Source organism: Dermochelys coriacea, chromosome 6, assembly GCF_009764565.3.
Source record: "Dermochelys coriacea isolate rDerCor1 chromosome 6, rDerCor1.pri.v4, whole genome shotgun sequence".
In the NCBI taxonomy this organism is placed as follows: domain Eukaryota; kingdom Metazoa; phylum Chordata; order Testudines; family Dermochelyidae; genus Dermochelys; species Dermochelys coriacea.
In genome coordinates, this window is record NC_050073.1 from 126,094,286 (window position 1) to 126,116,485 (window position 22,200).

At 43.8% G+C, this 22,200-nt stretch overlaps 1 protein-coding gene across 3 annotated transcripts in view; it reads left to right on the top strand.

Moving 5' to 3' along the window:
• The window catches only part of MDGA2 (MAM domain containing glycosylphosphatidylinositol anchor 2), a 660,176-nt gene extending 649,145 nt beyond the window's left edge, over positions 1 to 11,031 (top strand). For all 3 annotated transcript variants that reach the window (XM_038407346.2, XM_038407347.2, XM_043516491.1), the window contains 2 exons: positions 7,076 to 7,181; positions 9,092 to 11,031. In XM_038407346.2, the coding sequence (XP_038263274.1) occupies positions 7,076 to 7,181; positions 9,092 to 9,180 (195 nt within the window). In that variant the 3' untranslated portion in view covers positions 9,181 to 11,031. The remainder of the gene's footprint in view (positions 1 to 7,075; positions 7,182 to 9,091) is intronic.
• Positions 11,032 to 22,200: the final 11,169 nt, after the last annotated feature.

The window sequence follows — 22,200 nt, forward strand, 5'->3', positions numbered from 1 at the left end:
GCCTGTAGGTTTGGGAAGATTGGAGCCTTGATGGCAGATTCCCCCTTTACAGTTTTCTTCAAGGACAAAAGGTCTTTACATCAAAACCCTAAATTCTTACCTAAAGTTCTATCGGAGTTCCATCTTAACCATTCCATTCATCTACCAGTGTTTCCTCCGAAGCCACATAGATCTCTGCAGGAGTCCTGTTTTCATATATTGGATTTTAAAAGGGCTTTGGCTTTCCACATTGATAGGGCCAAGCATTTTCAAAAGTCACCCAAACTGTTCATCTCCTTTGCGGATAGATCCAAGGGGTCCACGATTTCTGCTTAGAGACCATCAAGATGGCTATCTGGAGGTACTATAATTTGTTATGATGCTCTTCCTCCACAGCAGGTGATAGCACATTTGATCACATCACAAGCAACACCTACATCATCACTTAAGAACGTGTCAGTATCTGATATATGTACAGCTGCTACCTGGGCCTCATACACTTTCAAAATATTTACACTTTACTCCATGCCAGTCGGATGCAGCATTTGGTACTTAAGTACTATCTTCAGTTCTAAACTCAATTCCGAAGTCACCTGAAGTGCAGCACCCACAGGGGGACTACTCAAAAAAGAAGAAAAAGGAAGTTACCGACCTTGTGAAGTACCTGGGCTTCTTCAAGAGGTGTCCTCCTATGGTGCTCCACTGCCCGCCCTCCTTCCCCTCTGCTTCAGACTGTTCTCTATGGGATATGAAGGAGGCAGAGAAGGAATTGAAGGTGCTTTGCCCAAGCATGCCTATGCAGCCTTGGTGTCTGGCATGAGGCGGTAGAGGGAATATGCACAGGCCAAACTGCTAATGGAAACTCTCTAATCAAGGGCTTGACAGGCACATGCGCAGCTGAAGTGGAGCACCCATAGGGACTCATATCTCAAAAACCAGCAGTTACTGTCTTCATGTCTGTCATAGAGTTTTATATTGCCACCACCACCATATGTGAATGCCTTTCATGTAAAATCAATAGCACTAGCAACATTCCTAGTGGGTTTCACTGGGTATCTGACTCTTCTCTCTTTTTAGATTACAACTCTGTGTAGAGTTTTTTGTTTGTTCTTGAGTTATCTCATTTTGTTGGTTGATTTATTTTTTACAGCGTTTTTGTATTTGTTATGTGAAAAAACCTAGGCCCAGGAAGACAAGTAAAAGAAATGTCATATTTATGTCTGGTCAACATTTTTCCGTCTCAACTTTTTTCGAGAGAAACGTTTTCCACTAAATGAAAATTTTCACAGAGAGTGCTTGCTTTTCTTGAAATGTTTAGTTGGAAAACCTAAACAGTGAACATTTTCAGTTTTTGACCCCCATCTACCTCCAAACTGCAATCTACAAAGTTTAAATGCTCAGTTAGTGGTTGCATCTGTTTTAATGTGACTTTGTTTTGCACCTGGGCAACCTGTGCCAACTAGCTTTATGTAGTGTTGTTGTAGTTGTGTTGGTCCTAGGACATTAGAGAGACAAGGTGGGCGAGGTGATATCTTTTATTGGGCCAACTTCAGTTGGTGAGGGAGTCAAGCTTTTGAGCTTACACAGAGCTCTTCTTTAGGTGACTTGAAGCACTCTATATAGTTCCAAAGCTAGTCTCTCTTGTCTTTCACACAACACACAGTCAACCTGTGGAACTCCTTGCGAGAGGATGTTATAAAGGCCAAGACTATAACAGGGTTCAAAAAAGAACTAAATAAATTCATGAAGGATAGGTCCATCAAAGGCTATTAGCCAGGATGGGCAGGGATGGTCTCCCTAACCTCTGTTTGCCAGAAGCTGGGAATGGGCGACAGGGGATGGATCACTTGATGATTCCCTGTTCTGTTCATTCCCTCTAGGGCACCTGGCATTCACCACTGTCAGAAGACAGAAGACTGGCTACATGAACCTTTGGTCTGACCCATTTTGACAGTTCTTATGTTCTCACCAACAGGAGTTAGTCCAATAAAAGATATTACCTCACTCACCTTATCTCCCTAATTTACTTCTTTGGAAGTTATCCAAAGCGAGGCAAGATTTCATCCTTCCAACATCTAATTAGGCTTATAAACCTCTGTTGTGATATAGTCCAGAATAATGAGCATGATTCATTTAATTCTTCAGAAACAAATGGATAATTTAAACTAAAGGATGGATCTGTCAATAAATAAACAAATAGCATCACGCACACACAAATAAAGTGAGTTTTAGACTGACAGACTGTGAAAGATGGACAGACTGCCCTGGGGAATTAAATGCTTTGTTTCTCCACAGAACAGATACAGCACAGAGGTTGCCCAATGCAAGCACTTAAGCTGCATGTCATGTCATGGATGGGCCATCTCTAGGGTTATGGATGTGGCTTAGTTTTCATTCCCATCAGTCCATGTCCTCTGTACTTAGCCCCCTGACAAGGATGCCAGTAATGGTAGCTTTTTTCATTATTTTGACTTTCAGCTACTAGAAACAGGCTGAGAACATCATCATCTTAGACCCAAATGAAATGTTGGCAACAAACTCCAAAGCTGGCTACAATAGTTACTTGGGCCTTAGGAATAAAAGAAGGCCAAGAAGACTTAGGTCTTGTCTACACTGGCACTTTACAGCGCTGCAACTTTCTCGCTCAGGGGTGTGAAAAAGCACCCCCCTGAGTGTGGCAAGTTTCAGGGCTGTAAAGCGCCCGTGTAGGCAGTGCCCCAGCACTGGGAGCTGCGCCCCTCGTGGAGGTGGTTTTTTAGAGTGCTGGGAGAGCTCTCTCCCAGCACTCTGCTGTGACTACACAAGCCACGTTAAAGCACTGCCACGGCAGTACTTTAATGTTGCCAGTGTAGACTAGCCCTCAGGATAAAAGATGAGCCCCACTGCATCATTCCTTCCAATCATGGATGGTCTGAACATGAACATTTAGATCCAGGTTGAAATCTTTGCCAAGTTTGGGGGCGTTTGGACTTGGGATTTTGAGTGGGTTGGTTTCTACTTCTATTCAGGAGTCTCTCCAGGGAAGTACGCCCAGCCTGACATCTATTGGAAAAAGCAACTAAAAGCGAAATTCCCTTTGAGACTCCCTGGATCGATGGGAAGATATAAGACATAGTTTCCATTTTACTTGTCAAGAGAGTAAAGTGGCCTTCAGTATATTTGTAAGCCCTGCTATTCTTCTGCTTAAATGCAGCATTTCTAACAATAGCTGTGTAAAATTACATGGGGACAGATAATAGCTTTTGCTAGAGACTGGTAGGGGATTGTGATCATCTGGCACATCCTGCAAGTAACTACGAGCTGCAAGCGAGACTGTGCTTCATGCCTTGCCAATACTCTTCTGCTGTGATTTGTTTTGAGCCAGTGGCCAACCTGGCTAACAGGGAACCATCTTTGAAACCTGTGCAGCTTCTTGCCAAAAGCAGATTTTAATTAAATGCAACTGATTGCATGTTTGTTTATAGAGTTCTTGGTGTCTTGAAGCAGTGCTTGTCCTAACCAGGAGAGATTTGATTTTAAATCCAGTTGATAGGTTCTGTACAGCCTGCCAAGAGAGGGAGGTGAGCAGCACTTTGAGAAAAGAGGAGAAAGATATTTTCCTTTCAAGCTGAATACTTTCCATTATAAGCGTTAGACTGGGGGAAATGTGATGAGAGAGTAATTACTGGAAACACTGTTTTCAGACAGTGGACTAAAAATGGAAAACCTTTCTATTCTCCCAATTACTGTTCCTGGTTACACTAATGCCTGCCTTGTTACAGTAATTAATCTACAATATCACACTTCAGTAAAATAACGATGGAGTCATCCCCTACAAATGTGCTGCTTTCCAGTTTATTTAGCATTGCGAGCACAGAACTTGCAGTGTGACTTAAGGCACGCCAGTCAGCTTTTAAATACATCCCCAAGCCCGGCCACTCTACCGCCGTAGTGTCAACAGCCTAGAGCAGTGCTTGTCAAGCTCTCTGATGTGGGGGACTGGCAATTTTTTTCCCAATATGCGTGCAGACCCGCAGCCGATGGCTCGTGGACCAGAACCGGTCCGCGGACCACCACTTTGAGTATCACTGGCCTAGAGGGTGAATTTGGCTTAATAAATGTAGGACATGTGTTTACTGCTGACAGCATGAGTAACGCTATCAAGTCGAATAAAGAAAGTAAAATCTGCCTCTACACAGTATAATGTCTTGCGATCTGGTATTCTGGCACATCATAGTGCTTGAATGTTATTTATATGGTTATGCCCATCCATGCGCAGTGCTGAGCACCTCTTGCAAGAAGCAGTGCACTGCTTCACTGGGTATTGAGGACTTGCTGAACATTTGTAATGAAAGCTACTCATTGTAATTGAACAACACCGACTGAACTGTATTAATGAGCAAAGAGAAGATGGAACCTGTCAAAAGAACTTTGATAGGCTCAATCCTGTGCCCCATTAAATCACTGGTAAAACTGCTGTGAAATCAGTGGCAGCAGAATCCAGCTAAGTGTTCTCTATAATAAGTCCTGTAACTAGATTATTACTAAATGTAATGTATTACTCCAAATAGAATTAAATGTCTTCCAATTGACTCTACCCCCAAGAGTTAATTTCTGTATCAGTGCCACAGTGTTTCCATATGATGTGCTTTGAATTTCATGCATATATTTTAGTAGATGAAAGTTTAAAACTTGTCATCTCTGTTAACTGAAAGCATTTCAAAAGGATAGCTGTGTGAATTTGATTCCTTGCAAAATAGGGGTTGCATAATTCCCTTCACCTTTACAGAAAGACTTTGAAGTTTGCTATTGGATACATTTTCTCATGTTTCTACAGTACTGTAGTAATCCATCATTAATAACTGGCATTATGGCAAATATTAGTAACTACCTTGCTACAGGCCAGACATCTCCAAACTGGGATAATTTTCCTCTCCAGCTGAAGTAATACAGATTTCTGCCTCTAACTGTCTCACAATGTTGCTCTCTTTTTCCTCAACCACATACTGTCCTTGGTTGGCAATTACCATTCTCGTATTCTGAGAACACACTGGACCAAGTCTGATTTTTTTTCTCAAGGTGCCCTGAAAACAAGGGGTAACATCTACACTGGAGAACTGCTAACCATCACAAGGATGGGAATAGCTTCTCACTATTCATTGTTGAGCTAGGATCTGCTCATTTCCTTCACCAAAGCAATAACGGGAAGTGCTGTTGGCACCCAGTGCTTCCTGAGAGACCAGGCCCCTCTCATGTATGAACTTGGGAATAAACATGATGGACATATGCCCCAATAAGCGGTGGTGCTGACTTAATCTCAGTCATGTCCTCCAGTGACTTGCAATGAATATTTGCTCAGGCTTGTCTTAGTGGGCTAGTCATCATCCAAATAGGCTCTGGCAGAACCCCAAATGAAAGAGAGAGTGGGTGAATGAGTGTCCATGTCACTCTCTGGAACCTCTCAAAAGGAAAGTCTAAATACAACACGAGCCTGTTCCAAAGTTTCTCTCAGACTGGGGGTAATGACCACCAGAGGCAGGTTGCAAACAGGTGCGAGGGGATTATGACCACGCTGTCCTTTCCAGATTGCTGAGTAGCAAGGGGATCCCGGCGTGATCCCAGCTAGATGAGTTGGGTGTCGCAGTATGGAAATGTGATCGATGGAATGGGTTTGGGAAAAGTGGAGAACCACTGATCTCATCTCACTCAGGAGTTTCTTTGGACTCTGTCTAATTGACGCACCCTCATGTCTTCCCCGGAACACGGTCACGTGCAATAATAAGTTGTAATGCCAAGAGACTTCCAGCAGAGGGCAAACTCATGTTTAAGCCAGTTGTATAGCTAGCTGACGCCTCCCTTTTTTCATGGCACATTATCTGAGATGCCTTCACTGTATGGTGCCAGACTACCATCATACCTATACTGTATGGTGCCAGACTACCATCATACCTTCACTGTATGGTGCCAGACTACCATCATACCTATACTGTATGGTGCCAGACTACCATCATACCTATACTGTATGGTGCCAGACTACCATCATACCTTCACTGTATGGTGCCAGACTACCATCATACCTATACTGTATGGTGCCAGACTACCATCATACCTTCACTGTATGGTGCCAGACTACCATCATACCTATACTGTATGGTGCCAGACTACCATCATACCTTCACTGTATGGTGCCAGACTACCATCATACCTATACTGTATGGTGCCAGACTACCATCATACCTTCACTGTATGGTGCCAGACTACCATCATACCTATACTGTATGGTGCCAGACTACCATCATACCTTCACTGTATGGTGCCAGACTACCATCATACCTACACTGTATGGTGCCAGACTACCATCATACCTTCACTGTATGGTGCCAGACTACCATCATACCTATACTGTATGGTGTCAGACTACCATCATACCTTCACTGTATGGTGCCAGACTACCATCATACCTTCACTGTATGGTGCCAGACTACCATCATACCTATACTGTATGGTGCCAGACTACCATCATACCTTCACTGTATGGTGCCAGACTACCATCATACCTATACTGTATGGTGTCAGACTACCATCATACCTTCACTGTATGGTGCCAGACTACCATCATACCTATACTATATGGTGTCAGACTACCATCATACCTTTATTTCTATAGTGCCGCCCATTGAGGGATGCGGGTGCTATGCAGAAGACAAGCAAATGTCCAGTCTTGGAATGACATGTTGTGCTGCCATTGGTGGTTGTTGTGATGTTTTGCTTTGTGGAGGAGGATAGAGTTGCTCCCTGGAACTAGTCACTGGTGTTGGGCTGAGGCTCCTAGGAGACAGAATAGCCCTGCATGCTGTTCCAAGCCTGGGATATACTTGTAAACAAAGCAAGTTACAGTTAACATATGCCCAGACTCTGCACTAATGATTTCTCCTGTACTGGGATGCTGACCTGCAAGCACAACAGGTTTATGTACATTATTGAAGGCACATCGAGAGTAATGAACTACAGCTCTTTAATTTAACCACATTAATTTGTGTCTGTGAATAGAGCTGAATATTTTCTATTTGTCATGAATTCCCTGTATTGCTAATTGTATTGTATTTATTTTTTGCAGCTCATTTTTGAAGGGATCCGAGGTCCTGGCATAGAAGGTGATATTGCTATTGATGATGTATCAATTGTGGAAGGAGAGTGTATGAAAGCAGACCAGCCAGCCAACAGTAAGTGGGTCCTCCAGACAGTGTGATGAGCTGTCTAGATACTTATACCGCTCCCCATCACTGTAAATGCGAGCTGTGTTCTAAACCAGACCATGAGGTGCAGAAAACAAAACAAAATATTTCCCAGTTAAGATGGAGATTTTTAAATATTTCCTTGGAACCAAAATCTGGAGCCAAAATATCTCTATTCAAATATGAAAATGTATGACATTTTTTTAAAAAAATGTAATGGCAGCAAAGAGAAAGAAAATCAAATGGGAGTCAGGCAGGCCAGGATCATGAGATTGCACTCTGGTGTATAGCTAGAGAGCATGTATATAATGGCACTGGTCTGTATTAAAGGAATACTAGTTCTCCACATATAGAGCCAGATTCTGATAGCCACCGTGCCATCGTTCCATGCCTTACTCTATAGATCTCCATTTGAAGTCAGTGGAATTGTTTGTGGAGTAAGGTACGACTGTACTGAAGTCAGGATATCAGAATCTGTCCCCTAGACAACAGACATTTGGATATTAATAACATACTTAATTTTAAAAGCGTATAGATCTCCTTTTCTCTTACAATGAATAAACATTATATATGTGTGTGTGTGTATATATTTATTTGTTTTATTATTATTATACATAAAAATCTCCATTACCCTACTTATAAATCTGACTGAATAAAGGGAGGGAAGGAGATAGATAGATAGATGGGAGGGATAGCATTGGCCTGCTAAACCCAGGATTGTGAGTTCAATCCTTGAGGAGGCCATTTAGGGATCGGGGGCAAAAATTGGGGATTGGCGCTGCTTTGAGCAGGGGGTTGGACTGATGACCTCCTGAGGTCCCTTCCAACCCTGATATTCTATGATTCTAGAGTTAGATATTACAGGCTCACAACTATGCTAAAAGAATTTTAAGTTTGCAAAGCCAAACACTCAAAAGTTAGGAAATTTCCAAATGTAGGTTGCCTGTGAAACCTTAATTCAGACACCCCCAGCCACATACTTTGTGCATAGGTTTTTATGATACAGTCTTTAATCATATGATCACTTACTATTTTTCTCAAAGGACCTGTGCCTTATTCAGTGCCCAGGATTGACCTTGGTCCCCTTTTTTATCAATAAATATCATCCAGTTATCCCAACAGCGCGGAAACTTCGGTGGAAGTGGAGAGCCCACGAGGCTCTGTCCCTCTCCGTGGCCCTGCCCCCTGCTCCTCCTCTTCTTCCCGAGGCCCTGCCCCCTGGCCAGGCTGGAAGTCGGAGCTGGGCCACGGTAAGAGTCACGGGGCACTGTGGGGAGTTCTGGACCTGCCACCTGCCCTGGGCAGCAGGCCAGGGTTCCCAAGAGCAGCCTCCATCCCATGACCCTGTCCCCCTGGGGCACACCACCCAGGGCAGGTGAATGGTTAAGGGCTCCCCACAGTAGCCCAGGCTTCCCTGGTGGCTCTTACCACAACCCAGTTCCGACTTCCAGCCTGGCCAAGGGGCGTGGCCTTGGGGGGAAGAGGTGGAGCGGGGCAGGGCTCCTGAGAGGGACCGGGTCTTTTGGAAAGCACTAGGAAGAGGCTGGCACCACCAGCAGGGGTTAGATTTTGCAGCGGGGGAGCTGCTTTCCTCCCACATTGTGAAGCGCGGGGTCCCCCCAGCGCCATTCTGCATCTGCCCGAGGCAACGCGGTCCCCTGCCCCCTAAACTATGCCCATGTTAAAAAGCAGGCAGGCATGGCCCTTGCACTTTTAAAAGTGGGGGGGGGCAGAGGGGTTGTGCCGGCACTCCTGAGTTATCCTGTCCCCCAGCCTCTGCATTTCCATATGGGATCTTTCAATCTGTGCTGTGTCCGTGTACCATTTACCCTTATGTGGTAAACTCTTGATTGTCTGATTGTTAATTCCACTTTTTTTTCTCCCCCCACTCTTTGTAGATTTACGAGCAGGTGCTGTTGGGACATTAGCACATATATGGCTTTTTCCAGTGATCCTCCTCGTGTCTGTCTTAAGTCATCAAAGGTGACCTTATCCTGGCAGAGGCTATGAAAGATTCACCAGGCATGGGCATGAAGAAAGAGTCTTTGTACAATGGACATTTAAAAACAAACTACCAAAGATTCCTCCACTGACTGACTCAAAACATTAAAATAAATAAATAAATAAAAATTTAAAAAAAAAAAAGCACGGGGGATAAAAGGCATCATGGAAGCGTAACTGACTCTGAACCACGTGTGAAAAGCGATCTGGCACAAAAGAGACCTTCAGGTGCTTTTGAGGTCTAGAAGAAATACGGCGTCATCTGGTTGAACTCTGAAGAAAAGACCTATAGAAATCCTTGTCAAAGCACAAAGTCATGGCTGGTTTTGTTTCAAATGAATAGTTTGCTTGTTACCATGGAAACCTAATGGCCTGCCAAAAAAAGAGCGCGAGCGAGCGAGAGAGACAACACCTCACTGTAAACAGGGTATATGAAGAGCTGGCGTTTATTTTCCCTTCAAGAAGGTTTTTAGTATAGAATTCAATAAATGTAGGCCCTTTCACCTTTGGGTGTCACCTCCCCTAGAGAATAACCTTCGATCAAAGATGTTTAAGACATTTATGTTTCATTTTTTCATGGCTATGCTAGATAACTGTGTGCTGTCTCCTTTTGCATGCATTATTATCCAGGGTGTGTAACCTGGGATTACATATGACACGGGCTTATACAAGTTTGCTTGCAGCCACTTCAACACCCTTCCTCCCCAACTAAGTCATCTGTTCTAATGAAGTGAAGAAACCAAACCACCGTCTTTTATAAATTGCCATGGAAACCAAGTGCCTTCAATGAAACAAGCCTGATTAAAAACAAACAAAATCAACACAGAAGCTTGCACTGCTAAAACATGGTTTGTGCAAACTATTTTCTAAACAAACCACAGAGCCTAAGTGCAAAAAGCAGGCAAGGAAACAAAGCTGCTTCTGGAGAAGGATGAACCGAAGTTGCTGCATAAGACCCTTTCAGACGAGATACTCCAGACAGCCATGGCCTTTCAGCTTATTATCCATTAGAAAATAGCTTCCATTGGTCCTGGAGATGGGAGCAGCACTTTTTTTTCCAGATGATCAAGTGGGTCAACCAGAGAAAAAGGTTGTTAAGATGTACTTAGTGCAGCAGGTGGTAAAATACAAAAGGGATTTTCTTACTCTAACCTCCATTTGAAAAGAAATTGGCCCGAGCTTTAGAGAGACGAGACGGTGTGTGTGTGCGATTGCAGTGCATACAAAATAACACAAAAAGGGGGCCGCCAACGCACAGGGGGCCTGCAAATCTGGCTTTATTCAAAACACGGATGGTATAATGCCTCTGCCCGTTAGTCAGACTCTGTGCAGATTGTGAAATATTATTTTAGCATAATTAAAAAAGACACTTTTACAAAAAAAAAAAAAACAACAAAAAACAACAACCTGTAAAAATGAATTTGAGCTACCTGAGTACCTACCATACCTTTAACCGGCCAGTTTTCCAATGCATTGTAAATTTCCCTTATACAGTGGGTTATGAAAATTTGAAGACCTTTTCCCTTAAATTATCTCAGCTTTTAATTTCATTTCAAAAAGACTTTTGTCTCAAGATGATGATGATTTTATTATATGTTCAACACCCTAGGGTTAAAAACCTGATATGCAAGTAATTGGGATACAAATATTAAAAACAACAATGACAAAATATAACATTTGCAAATATTAATATAAAAAGCACAACAAGATGCAGTAAAACAATTACAAGGCTTGATTTTTTTTTATTCTGTAGAAAAATGTTTGTGCAAATTCAGTAATTCAACTGAAGAGATAATTTTACAGCTATGTTCAATAAAGCCTCTTTCCAGGTAAGGTATGCTAAGTGGTATGCGTATTTGTTGCGCTATGTGCACTTATTCACAAAAAGGGTGTAACCAAGAGTCGCTTTCTTGTGTCGTAATCTGTCACTGTCTGAATCCATAATACTACATGGTGTCAAGTATCAAGGGGTAGCCGTGTTAGTCTGTATCCACAAAAACAACAAGGAATCCGGGGGCACCTTAAAATCTAACAGATTTATTTGGGCATAACGTTCGTGGGTAAAAAACACTTGATAATGCCTGCATCTGTAATTTTCACTCCATGCATCTGAAGAAGTGGGTTTTTTTACCCACGAACGCTTATGCCCAAATAAATCTGTTAGTCTTTAAGGTGCCACCAGACTCCTTGTTCTTTTCATAATACTACATGACGTTCGGGGACAGGGATTTTCCATGGGTACTTCCAACTATCTATTTGTAAGTGATTTCACTTGTTTGTAATATGCTAGTCCTATGGGAGTGCCTGAGTGGGAGTCCACTTGGAAATCAAGTAATAGTTCTGAGCATGGATTGACTGTGAGGTTGAAGCCTTTTATGCTTTTTCAATAAAAGACATTTCCAGCTAGCAAGCATCAGCATTAATTAAGGATTGGAGAACAATAAGAAGTTGCACCTGGTATCTTTTGAGGTTCAGAACAGTTCTGATAATGTTAAGAACAAAATGTTCACATACGTCTCCCCTTTCTGGTTTCATCTAGAAGTCAAAGTAGTGACATATCACCAGAGAGGATTTTTCTCTCCATATTTTGGCATGGCTGTATTTGGAGAGAACCTGCTGTGCAAGATTTCCAACCCTGTTTCCAGAAACATTATTTCAAGCCCATCTGAACCTTTTGCAGTTCCCCCATCATTAATGTTTAGGTACCGTATGTCAGCTGCCATCATGAAAGCAATACGACTCACATTTGGACATTTTTCAGTCTGAGCACCAGTTTCAGTGGTCCTCTCATCGAAGAGGTCACAAACACTTCCCGGGGCTGTCCCTGAAGACTGCCAGCAGAGGGACCTGAAACTTGGCTGGTATTTCAGCTAATACAAAGGGAGTTATTCATATTCATATCAGCTGAGGATCTGGCATGTTGTTTTCTGGTTTATCCTTCACAGTAGATTGCTGTCAATCCTTTTCCTGTTTTGTTTTATAAAACCCAGACTGTTTTGCTCTCTGTAGATTGACTGTGCTCCTTTAAAAGTAAAGCATGCACCCTTCCCTTTGTTTGCTACTTTTCCTCTAATTCATAACTGCTAGTTCATAACCAGACCAAAATACAACTGAAATCTGGAGGCCTCTTCTTCAGCACAGGGGAACAGAAGTATCCTGGAAGCTGCTCCTGGCATCGTCCACTAAACAGTCATAGTGTTGTGTGAACAGCCGCAGTCCATGACGTTGGCCATTGTAAGTAGTGAGAATAATGGCGGAAAGAGAATTTGGAGATGCCCTTAAAATGCCCACGCAGGTTCAAATGGTTTTGATCAAGATAGTTGGCCAAAAATGAGGGGTTTTTCTTTGTTGGGATTGTAAACCAAAAATACAAACAGATTTGCACCTGCCAATTTTAAAATGAATTGAATGTTTGTTAAAAAGTTCTGGTTTAACAGCCCCAGAGACCAAAGTCCTCTTGGTAGTTCCAGTGCAGCGTAAACACAAACTAAGTCACCTTCCCCGCACTATCCTACCCCTTTGTCTTAGCTTTGACGTGCAGAGGTCAACTCTCGGGGTGAGAGGGTTTTCAATCCTTGCTTCTTGTCTGGGTGCAAAAGAGAGCACCAGTTAGTGCAGATCTTCTTGTTCATTATTTGCTTGAGAATAGACTGGACTTGTATTTGTGTTTCCAGTAAGCCACTGGAAAACCAACGAGATGGCAAAGACGTTGGGTTATTGTGCAGCCGCAGGATATGCCTGAAGTGGGGGCTGAGCAGTGAAAGGTGCTGTATCTGATTACCCAATTCCCTGAGCCATCTAATCCTGTTTCTGGTGTATTTTTAAATGACTCATGAAAATGAATTGTACAAATGTCAACTCTGCAAAAATGTCAGTTCATATGTAATGTTTCTATTAAAGAAAAATGGGGGAAAGTGGGGAGCAAAGTTTGGATAATAAACTCCCCTTGACTTCAGTGAGAATGGCTACAAGAGCGTGTCCTGACTGAGCCTTCTTAGCATTCACCATTCACTATCTCCTTTTATACCCAGCAATGGCACTGTAACCCGCATCTTTTCTAAAAAGCATAGTTTGAACATGAAATCCTAAATAAAATGATCAAGTTATTTGATCTCACTATATCAGCCCAGCTCTTCCCCTGCAGGCAGCTTTATCCAGGGACACCCGCTTTTCCCATGGGGAAACAAAAGAACATAGGCTAAGTAGGGGCAAATTACTGCAGAATAAATTGCAAATACGCTGCATCTCGCTACCTACAACACTGACTCAAGCCAGCTAAATTAATTAGACTCTAAAGGCATGGAACTGCTCCTCATTAGAGCAGGGCGAAGAGGCTGTGTGTAGTGGGATAAAAATAGAAAATTTAGCTACTCTATGGTTAGAGGATAGGTTCTTTGCATTCAACCCACTTTATATCAACCAAGCCTTTTTCAGAACAATCTTCAAATGCATATAAGTCTGAAACCCACAATAATGCTCAAGCACAGAAGTCTCTCTCCAGAAATGTCCATTAGAGACCTTGGAAGAGGAACTGCTTGGTCAGCTCGATGTCAATTAAACTGCAGGTGAAAGTCCTCAAGCCATTAACGGGGCTTCTTACATCCTTCCATGTACACATGCAATTTCCCTCTCTCAACTCACCAGCCTTCCTCCAATGAGTTCATTTGATTTGTAACAGAGATGGTTAATGAAAATTCCATACACTTTAAACACCACCTATCGGCTAAAGCATTGCCTCATTCCTCACAATAAGGCCTTGTCTATGCTACACAGTTTTGTGGACAAAAGTCAGGTTTGGCTGATGAAACAATGGTGATGTACACACAAAAATGCTCCTCCTGCTGGTTTAACTCCCATGCTACACCACCAACATAATAAAACCACCTCGATGAGCAGCATAGAGCTTTTGGCATCAAAGTTAGAGTGATGCATTGTCAGTGTAGATGCTGCTCTTGCTTATGTTGCCATACATGGCCTCCAGGAGGTTTCCCACAATGCCTATCATGACCACTCTGGTAAGCAGTTTCTACTCTACTTCCCTGCAGCCAGGTACACAGGCATGCACCCCTTCCTCTTTAAAGCCCTGGGAATTTTTGAAATTCCACTTCCTGTTTGCTATGTGAGCTTTCTGCAGCAAATGCGCTCCCACCTGGAGTACACCGGAGTTCTTGGATCTGTTGGGTCTGTGGAGAGAGGAGGTTGTGCAGTTGCAGTTCCAATCCAGCTGTAGGAACTTTCACATCTACAAGCAGATTGCTCATGGCATCAATGAGAAGGAGCACAAAAGGGTCAGGCAGCAGTGCCATGATAAGATCAAGGAGCTGAAGCAGGCCTACCAGAAAGCAAGGGAGGCCAACTGTCGCTCTGGTGAGGCACCAAAAACATGCTGCTTCGACAAGGAGCTTCATGCCATCCTCGGCAGCGACCCCACCTCCACCTGGAGAGTCCTGTGGATACTTCACAGGGGCTGGAGGCAGTGGCCAGCAGAGTCAACCCCAAAGATGAAGTGGTGGATGAAGAGGTCGAGTTGAAGGAGGATGTGAGATAGGTGACATTCTGGGTTGGGTGGCATGCTGAGCCAGGACCTTGACTTCAGAGGGGTCTATCCAGTCCCAGCATTCCAGCTCTGGCGTGCCTGAAGCAGAAGATGGGAGTGCTGATTAGTACTCATTTTGCTTTAATCCTGCACGGTTACATGAGGTAACTGTTACATGAGGTGTCCTTTAGTTTGTTACATGGTGTATGTGGGAGAAGGGATTGTGCACCTGTGCAGTGGGGGGCCCTGCAGAAAAGTTTGTTCATGCACACCAAGATCTCCTGGGAATCCTCCATAGAGATCTGTAGGAAACTTTTCTGCAGATATTCTGCAAGCCTCTGCTCAAGGTTCCTTGGCAGAGCTGCTTTGTTTCTTCCCCCATGGTAGGAAACTTTGCCGCCCCAATTGGCAATTACTTCTGGAAGAACCGAAGTAGCATATGGACCGGGTCTGAAACACGCAGGAGATGCACCCTTGCATCCTCGATTACCCAGAGGAGTGAGATATTAGCTTAGATCACCCCCGCCTGTGGAAAACGGTACCAGTATTCAGAATAGTGTCTCTAGGCGCTTGTACTGATCCCCTTCTGAAATCACCCAGACCCTTTGTCCCATCTTGCACAGCTCTTCTGCCCCCCAGTCCAAACTCACCATTTTTAGTGCTCTGGCCATTCTGCATGCTTGCCAAGGGAAAGTGAGAAAGAAGTGTATGTAACTGTTATGATTCAAACCTGTGAGTGCACCCACAATACTGACTCTGTCAATTGTTTCTTTTACTTCTGCAGATGTTCCCCTGAGGACCAGCTCCAGCAAACCAGCAGAGTACCTCCGTCAGATAAGGAGATGAACGAGGAGAAGTCAGGAGGGCACATTTCGCAAAGTGCTGCAATTGTCAGATTAGGCCAATAGTGAGCACAGAACTCGGAGAGAGACAATAAGTGAAAAACTAGAAATGGATAGCTAGGAGAGGAGACCGGGCCAGGAGCTCATCATAGAGGATCAGAACCAGATTATAAAGCTCATGGAGGATCAAACAGAGATGCTGAGGTCCCTGATTGCACTGCTGGCAGAACACATGCGTGCTCGACTCCCCCTGCAGCCCATGCTGCTTTGCCTTCCTTGCCTTCCCCAAACACATTCCAGACCCATTGCAGTGCTCCTTGTACTCCACCTCTGGGGCCATTTTCCATAACAACAGCTGGACTTACAGCTGTGAGATCCCCACTTCAGAGAGTGCTACTCACTGTCAGTCCCTCCTAAGAAATGTTAATCTGTGTACTGCTGTTTAATAAAAATTTAGTCTTACCAAGACAGTGATTCTTTATTTGTGACCTACATAGGGCAGTTGCAACAGAAATGCATACAAATTGGCAAATCAGCACATTTGCAGACTACAATCAATGCTCAGGCAGGAATCATTACAGGGGTCATTCAATGTGGTAAGTAAACAATGGCTGGCTCAATTCATTACAGAAAGACACATTACTGGGGCTCATTGTCAAAACGCTGCTTCAAAGCCTTCCTGATTCAAATAGCCCCCTGTTGAGTTTCTCTAATAGCCCTAGTGTCTGTCTGCTCAAAATCAGCTGCCAGGTGATCTAGCGTAGCACTGCATCCCCAGGGAAATTTTCCCCCACCTTGGCTTCACAAATGTTATAGACAGCACAGCAGGCTGCTATGACCATGGGAACATTTACCTTTTTGAGGTCTAACCTGCCAAAGAGGTAGCTCCAGCGACCCTTTAATCTGCCCAACACACATTCTACGGTCATTCTGCCCCTGTTGAGCCAGTTGTTGAAGCACTCCTTGCTGCTGACAAGGTTTCCAGAGTACGACTTCATGACCCACAGCAGTAAGGGGTAGGCTGGGTCTCCCAGGATCACTATGGGCATTTCCACATCCCCCATTGGAATCTTCTGGTCTGGAAATAAGATCCCTGCATGTATTTCCTGAAAGCCATGCATCATGCACCTTCCCTGACCACCCCAAGTTGATATCAGTGAAACTACCTCGGTGATCCACCAGCACCTGCAATACCATAGAGAAGTCGCCCTTTCTGTTGATGTACTCTCTCACAAGATGGTGTGGGGCCAAAATGGGCATATGCCTGCCATTTATCACCCCATCGCAGTTAGGGAATCCCATGCTGCAAAGCCATCCACTATTTCTTGCACATTGCCCAGCATCACAGACCTTTGTAGCAGGAGATGATTAATGGCCCTCCACACTTGCATCACTGCAACCCACATGGTGGCCTTCCAACTCCAAACTGATTTGCGACTGACCAGTAGCAATCTGGAGTTGCCAGCCTCCACACAGCAATTGCCACATGGTTTTCCACTGTTAGCACAGCTCTCATTTTTGTGTCCTTGCGCCGCAGGATCAGAGCAAACTGTACAGAGTTCAAGGAAGGTGGTTTTGTGCATATAAAAGTTCTGCTGCCATTTTGCATCATCCCATACCTGCATCATAATCCAATCCCACCACTCAGTGCTTGTTTCCTGAGACCAATAGCGATGCTCCACCATGTGCAGCTGCTCCATGAATGCCAACATCAATCTTGAATTGTTTCCATGGCATACAGCTGGGCAGGTACCACGGATTCCTGTTCAGATTCACAGCTCATGAAATACTGCAGCATCGGCTGTGTTGTGTTCATAATGTTTATCACAAGACTGGTGAGCAATACAGGATCTATGCTTTCAGGCAGAGATGGCAGGTGCAAAGTTTACAGGGGCAGTTCAAAAATGGCGCAAAGTACAGTTTGAAGCCCTGAGAACTATGGGGTGGAAAAAAACTGCATCATAGGATCCACCCACATTGTTAGTATATAGGTCTCTTTGTCCTTTTTGATACTCTTATATCAAAATGTGTAAACAAAGTCAAACCCAAAATTCTATCCCAGGCTAACAAAGACACTGTGATGTTGCTTCTGCCTAGTCAGCTGGATTTATTAGTACAATGGGAACAGATTAGAGCAGTGAAAGTGTTACTCAGAGCACACTTTAAGATTGCCTCAACCCCTATAGCAAGGCAAAGTCAAGCAACCAGTCGGGAGGGGCAAAGGGTCTTTGTGGGAAGGTATAAAAATACTAAAAGACAAAAGAAATGTCCATCCCTGAACGGAGCACAACCTCACTCCTTACTCCTCCCATGGGGGACAAAGAGGTGGGATGAAGACCCCAGACCAAAATGGAACAAGACCCTAAGTTGTAAGGGGAGGGACTGTGGGCCTGCATTTCAGGTATAATTATGCCTCCTGGGGGAGGGGGCAACTGGGAAACAAGGCTCTGCAGCATCAGAATTATGGACATGCTTGCTGGAAACTAACCCCAATAAACATTGCATTGTTTACACTTTGGACTTCTGCTCTTCTGCTTTCTGTCTGTGTGACAAGAACCAGGGGAAAGCATGAAGGGAAAGCCCACTAACACACATGATGCACTGCAATCATTCCCAGAACTCCTAGTAGGTGAAGGTGGTGATTTGCACCATAGGGTAGATACCCATGGTGCACTGTTCTCTCTGTCAGTGCTAGAGCACCAACTGTGGATGCTCTCCGCTGACACAAGGAGTGTTGTGTGAACCTGCACAAGTGATGTAATTACAGTGGTTTATGATCGTTGTCGATGTAACTTATGTTAACTTAACTCTGTAGTGTAGACATGGCCTTATCCTTACTTCTCTTATTTCTTAAGCTCTGTAAAATCCCAGTTTTGTAGTGAAAGTTCTGGCCCGGCACACAGATAAGATTCTTCCCTCCCTTAAAGATGAAGGCCAATTTAGCTGTATTTTAGGAAGGCTCATCTGAACTTTTTTCTAATTTAAAAGGACTGTTGTACACCATCTCCATTTCTAAGAGGAACCCCTTTTCTCTCAGACTAATGGGTTCTCAGTTTTGAATTAGAAAAAGCATTTGATTTGATAGAATCGGGCTCTCTCTTTGCTGTTGTGAGAAACAGGGCTTCAGTTGGACTCATACTTGTGGGCAACTCCTAAAAGCAATAACAAAGCTAGGCAGCAATTTCTTAATTCTTTTCCCGGGGATGGAACACATAAAATATACCCCCATAACCTGTTCCATTCACCACTGCAGTACAAAAACATTCACCTCAGTAGTACAGGAAGAATTAGAATGTGACAAATTAATAATCTGCTGTCACTTTATGCAGATGAGATCACCAACCCCCAGATCATGAACCCATGGCATTTCCTCCCCCAAGTGTAGGACGTTCTTTTTGAGTTCTCTATCATCTCTGGGCAAAAACTCACCATCTGACAGCCCCAATTAATATCCACTGACTCGAATGTTTAGCGAAAGCAAGTCCAGTCATTCAGAAAGTGTCCTAAGGACCCTCACATTCTAGACTCCACTCACACATTCATTGATTAGCCAAGAGAAGTCCAACAGAAAAGGGGAGGATAGCCAGTTTCCTTCACCTAAGATTGGCAAACAGATTCAGAGCATATCCAATTCAACAGCAGGGTTCTGGAAGCCCTCTTCCTTCATGGATCGCAAGGTGGCCTAGAGTCACTTACCATGCAAAGACTTGAATCATATCCCCAAATCATAGAATATCAGAGTTGGAAGGGACCTCAGGAGATCATCCTGTCCAACCCCCTGCTCAAAGCAGGACCAATCCCCAATTTTTGCCCCAGCTATCTAAATGGCCCCCTCAAGGATTGAACTCACAACTCTGGGTTTAGCAGACCAATGCTCAAACCACTGAGCTATCCCTCCCCCCGATCAGGGTTGCAGCTCGGGCTCTCCACACCCAGATCTCCCCACCTGCTGGAAAAGGCAGGTGATGGTAGCTGGCACCATAGCATGATTCCCCCATTCTACAAACCTTGCAGAAGGCATTCTGTGACTGAGCGCGCCACACAGGAAGGGAGTGGAAGCCAAAGGAGAAGGAGGCTGACCAATGGTAGTTTCAGCAGGTGGGGGGTGAGTGTGCATCATCCCCTCTCCAATGCTGTGGAGACTTCCCTGAAATAATAAAACCTCCAGGGGCTGAATTTACGGCAACCAGGTGACCCAATTTTATATGGAGGGTCCTGATATTCGGGACTTTTTCTTATATGGGTGCCTATTACCCACCACCCCCCATGCAGATTTTTCACACTTGCTATCTGGTCACCCTTGCTGAACTTTTCATGGAGACCTCCCTTGTCCCCCATAACTGTCGGGAGGAGGGGCTTGAGGACCAGAGCATTGCCTCTGCAGAGCTCCTGGGGTCCATTGGGATTGAAGGCACGCTCCACACCATGTTCCACAGGGTGGCAAAGCCAAGCCTGCTTGATGGGACAATGTGGGGACCTCTTTGCAGAGATTTGCCATGAGCACAACTGATCCAGGCCAACGTTATTGTCTTGCTTCCCAGCTGTACCACTGGGATCGCTGGGTTAGCAAAAATCCAACTCCAGAAGAGAACACTAGAGTGAATAACACCTGACTAGGCCCTTTAATAAAACACAATGTCTATTTATCTCAGTGTCTCTGGGCAAATGCTTTATGTACCATAGGATGAGTCATACATAGAGTCATACATGAGTCATCCAAGGGGGGAATGTCCCCATTGCTTTCCAGAACAGTACAGTCAAAAAGTGCAAAGGAACTGAGGCAAGACAGGAGAAGTGCCAGCCCGGTTACAGGTGAGAGCTTTTTGAGAACAACTTACACATAAACTTTAACAATAGTAAATTAAGGGTTTTTTCATTTTTCTAATATGGCATCTTATTCATATCTCTAGGAGAAACATTTGTTGTGTAATAGCACTACCCCAGAGAGAAATGGTTGCACAATCGAGTATTCAGCAAAGGAATCAGAGCCCTGTGCCTGCGGAATACCTTATTCCCCCCAACTCACCGAGCATAAGACTATTATTTCAACAATGTATAATCCTGGGGCATATTTTGAAATTCAGTGTGTTAAAAAGTTTATGACTCAATGAACCAAAGTGATTGAAATATAGGGTGAACACTGGCCCTCCTGGCAAGAGATCTGTGGAAAAACATGATGTAGTTGGCAGTTCTAATGAAAAAACACCATCACTGATTACTTTTAATGTGTTACATAGAAGCAAATTAGCTTAAAGAGATTGCTTCCCTCTCTCGTAGGTTTTCTTCTGATGTTGGTTCTTTGTACCGTATGCTTTGGTTTTGCTCCAAATTGACCATCACCTAGTCTGAGCTCACCAACGCTCTATGAAAAGGTCACCCATAAGCAATTTCCTTTCAGTTCTATCTTCTTGAATATTTCATGTATTATAGAAGTGACTTTATTGTTGACAAATTCTCAGGCAAATGTATCACTCGAACTTTGCTCATATAGCAACGGAGACAAGTGAAAATTGAAGAGACTGCCACAATTTGCCTTGTGGAAATGTTATAGCTGATTTCTTTGGAGACAAAACTCTTGCATGCCTTAGAACTTCTGACTGTTCTCCCACAAAGGAGAAATACAGAAAAGGAGACAACCAGAAATGTGAAGTATATTGACTTGTATTTTACAACGGCCACCACAAAAGATAATTGAATAAATGTCTATTACATTGAGTTGCAGTGTTGAAGCCATGTTGGTTCCAGGATATGAAAGAGAGAAGGTGGGTGAGATATTTTTATTGGCCCAACTTCAGTTGGTGGAAGGGCCAAGTTTTTGAGCTACCCGGAGCTCTTTTTCGAGCCTAGGAAAGGAAGCAAAGTGTCTGAGCTAAATACAAATTGGAACAGATTGTTAAGCAGAAGGAAGTGGTCACTTGAAGCGAGCGATTGGGAGTTAGATCGTTATGCATAGAGGGGTTTGAAGTGTGCAACTAAGGGAAGCAGGCAGTGTGCTGTGTTACTAATTATTGTAATGGGCCATAAAACCATTACGAGAATGTGTTAAAATCTGTTTAAATCCATGGTTTTTGGTGTCTAATAGAGTTATGAATTTAAGTTCCCAGGCATGCCTTTTCAAGGTGTAGTGCAGTTTTGAGTTTGTTGTTGCCTACCACCTCACACTAGGACCCATACAGACCATCATCAAACAGTTATGATCCATATATGATGGGGACCACATCCTGAAATAAATCTTTCCCCTGGTCTTCTGCCTTTCAAACAATTCCCCAGTCTCACCAAGCTCATTATCAGAAGCAAGTTTCCCACAGACCAGCACACACCAACTCAAAGCAGCCCCAGACTCTGCCAGAACAACAGATGCAAAACCCAGCGGACATATCTCCACTGCTACAATAATCACTACCCATCACAACACATCTTTCAAGATTTGTGGGTCCTAAACAGGCACTATGCTTTTGAATGAACTCATACAGAATAATGATAAAAGGCAACAACAACAACAAAATTACCTGTGAACGAATACTTTTCACAAAAGGATCACTCTGAATCTGATCTTGCTATTCTTATCCTCCATGGAAACCTGCGCAACACCTTCAAAAGGCACTTAGGGTATGTCTACACTGCCATA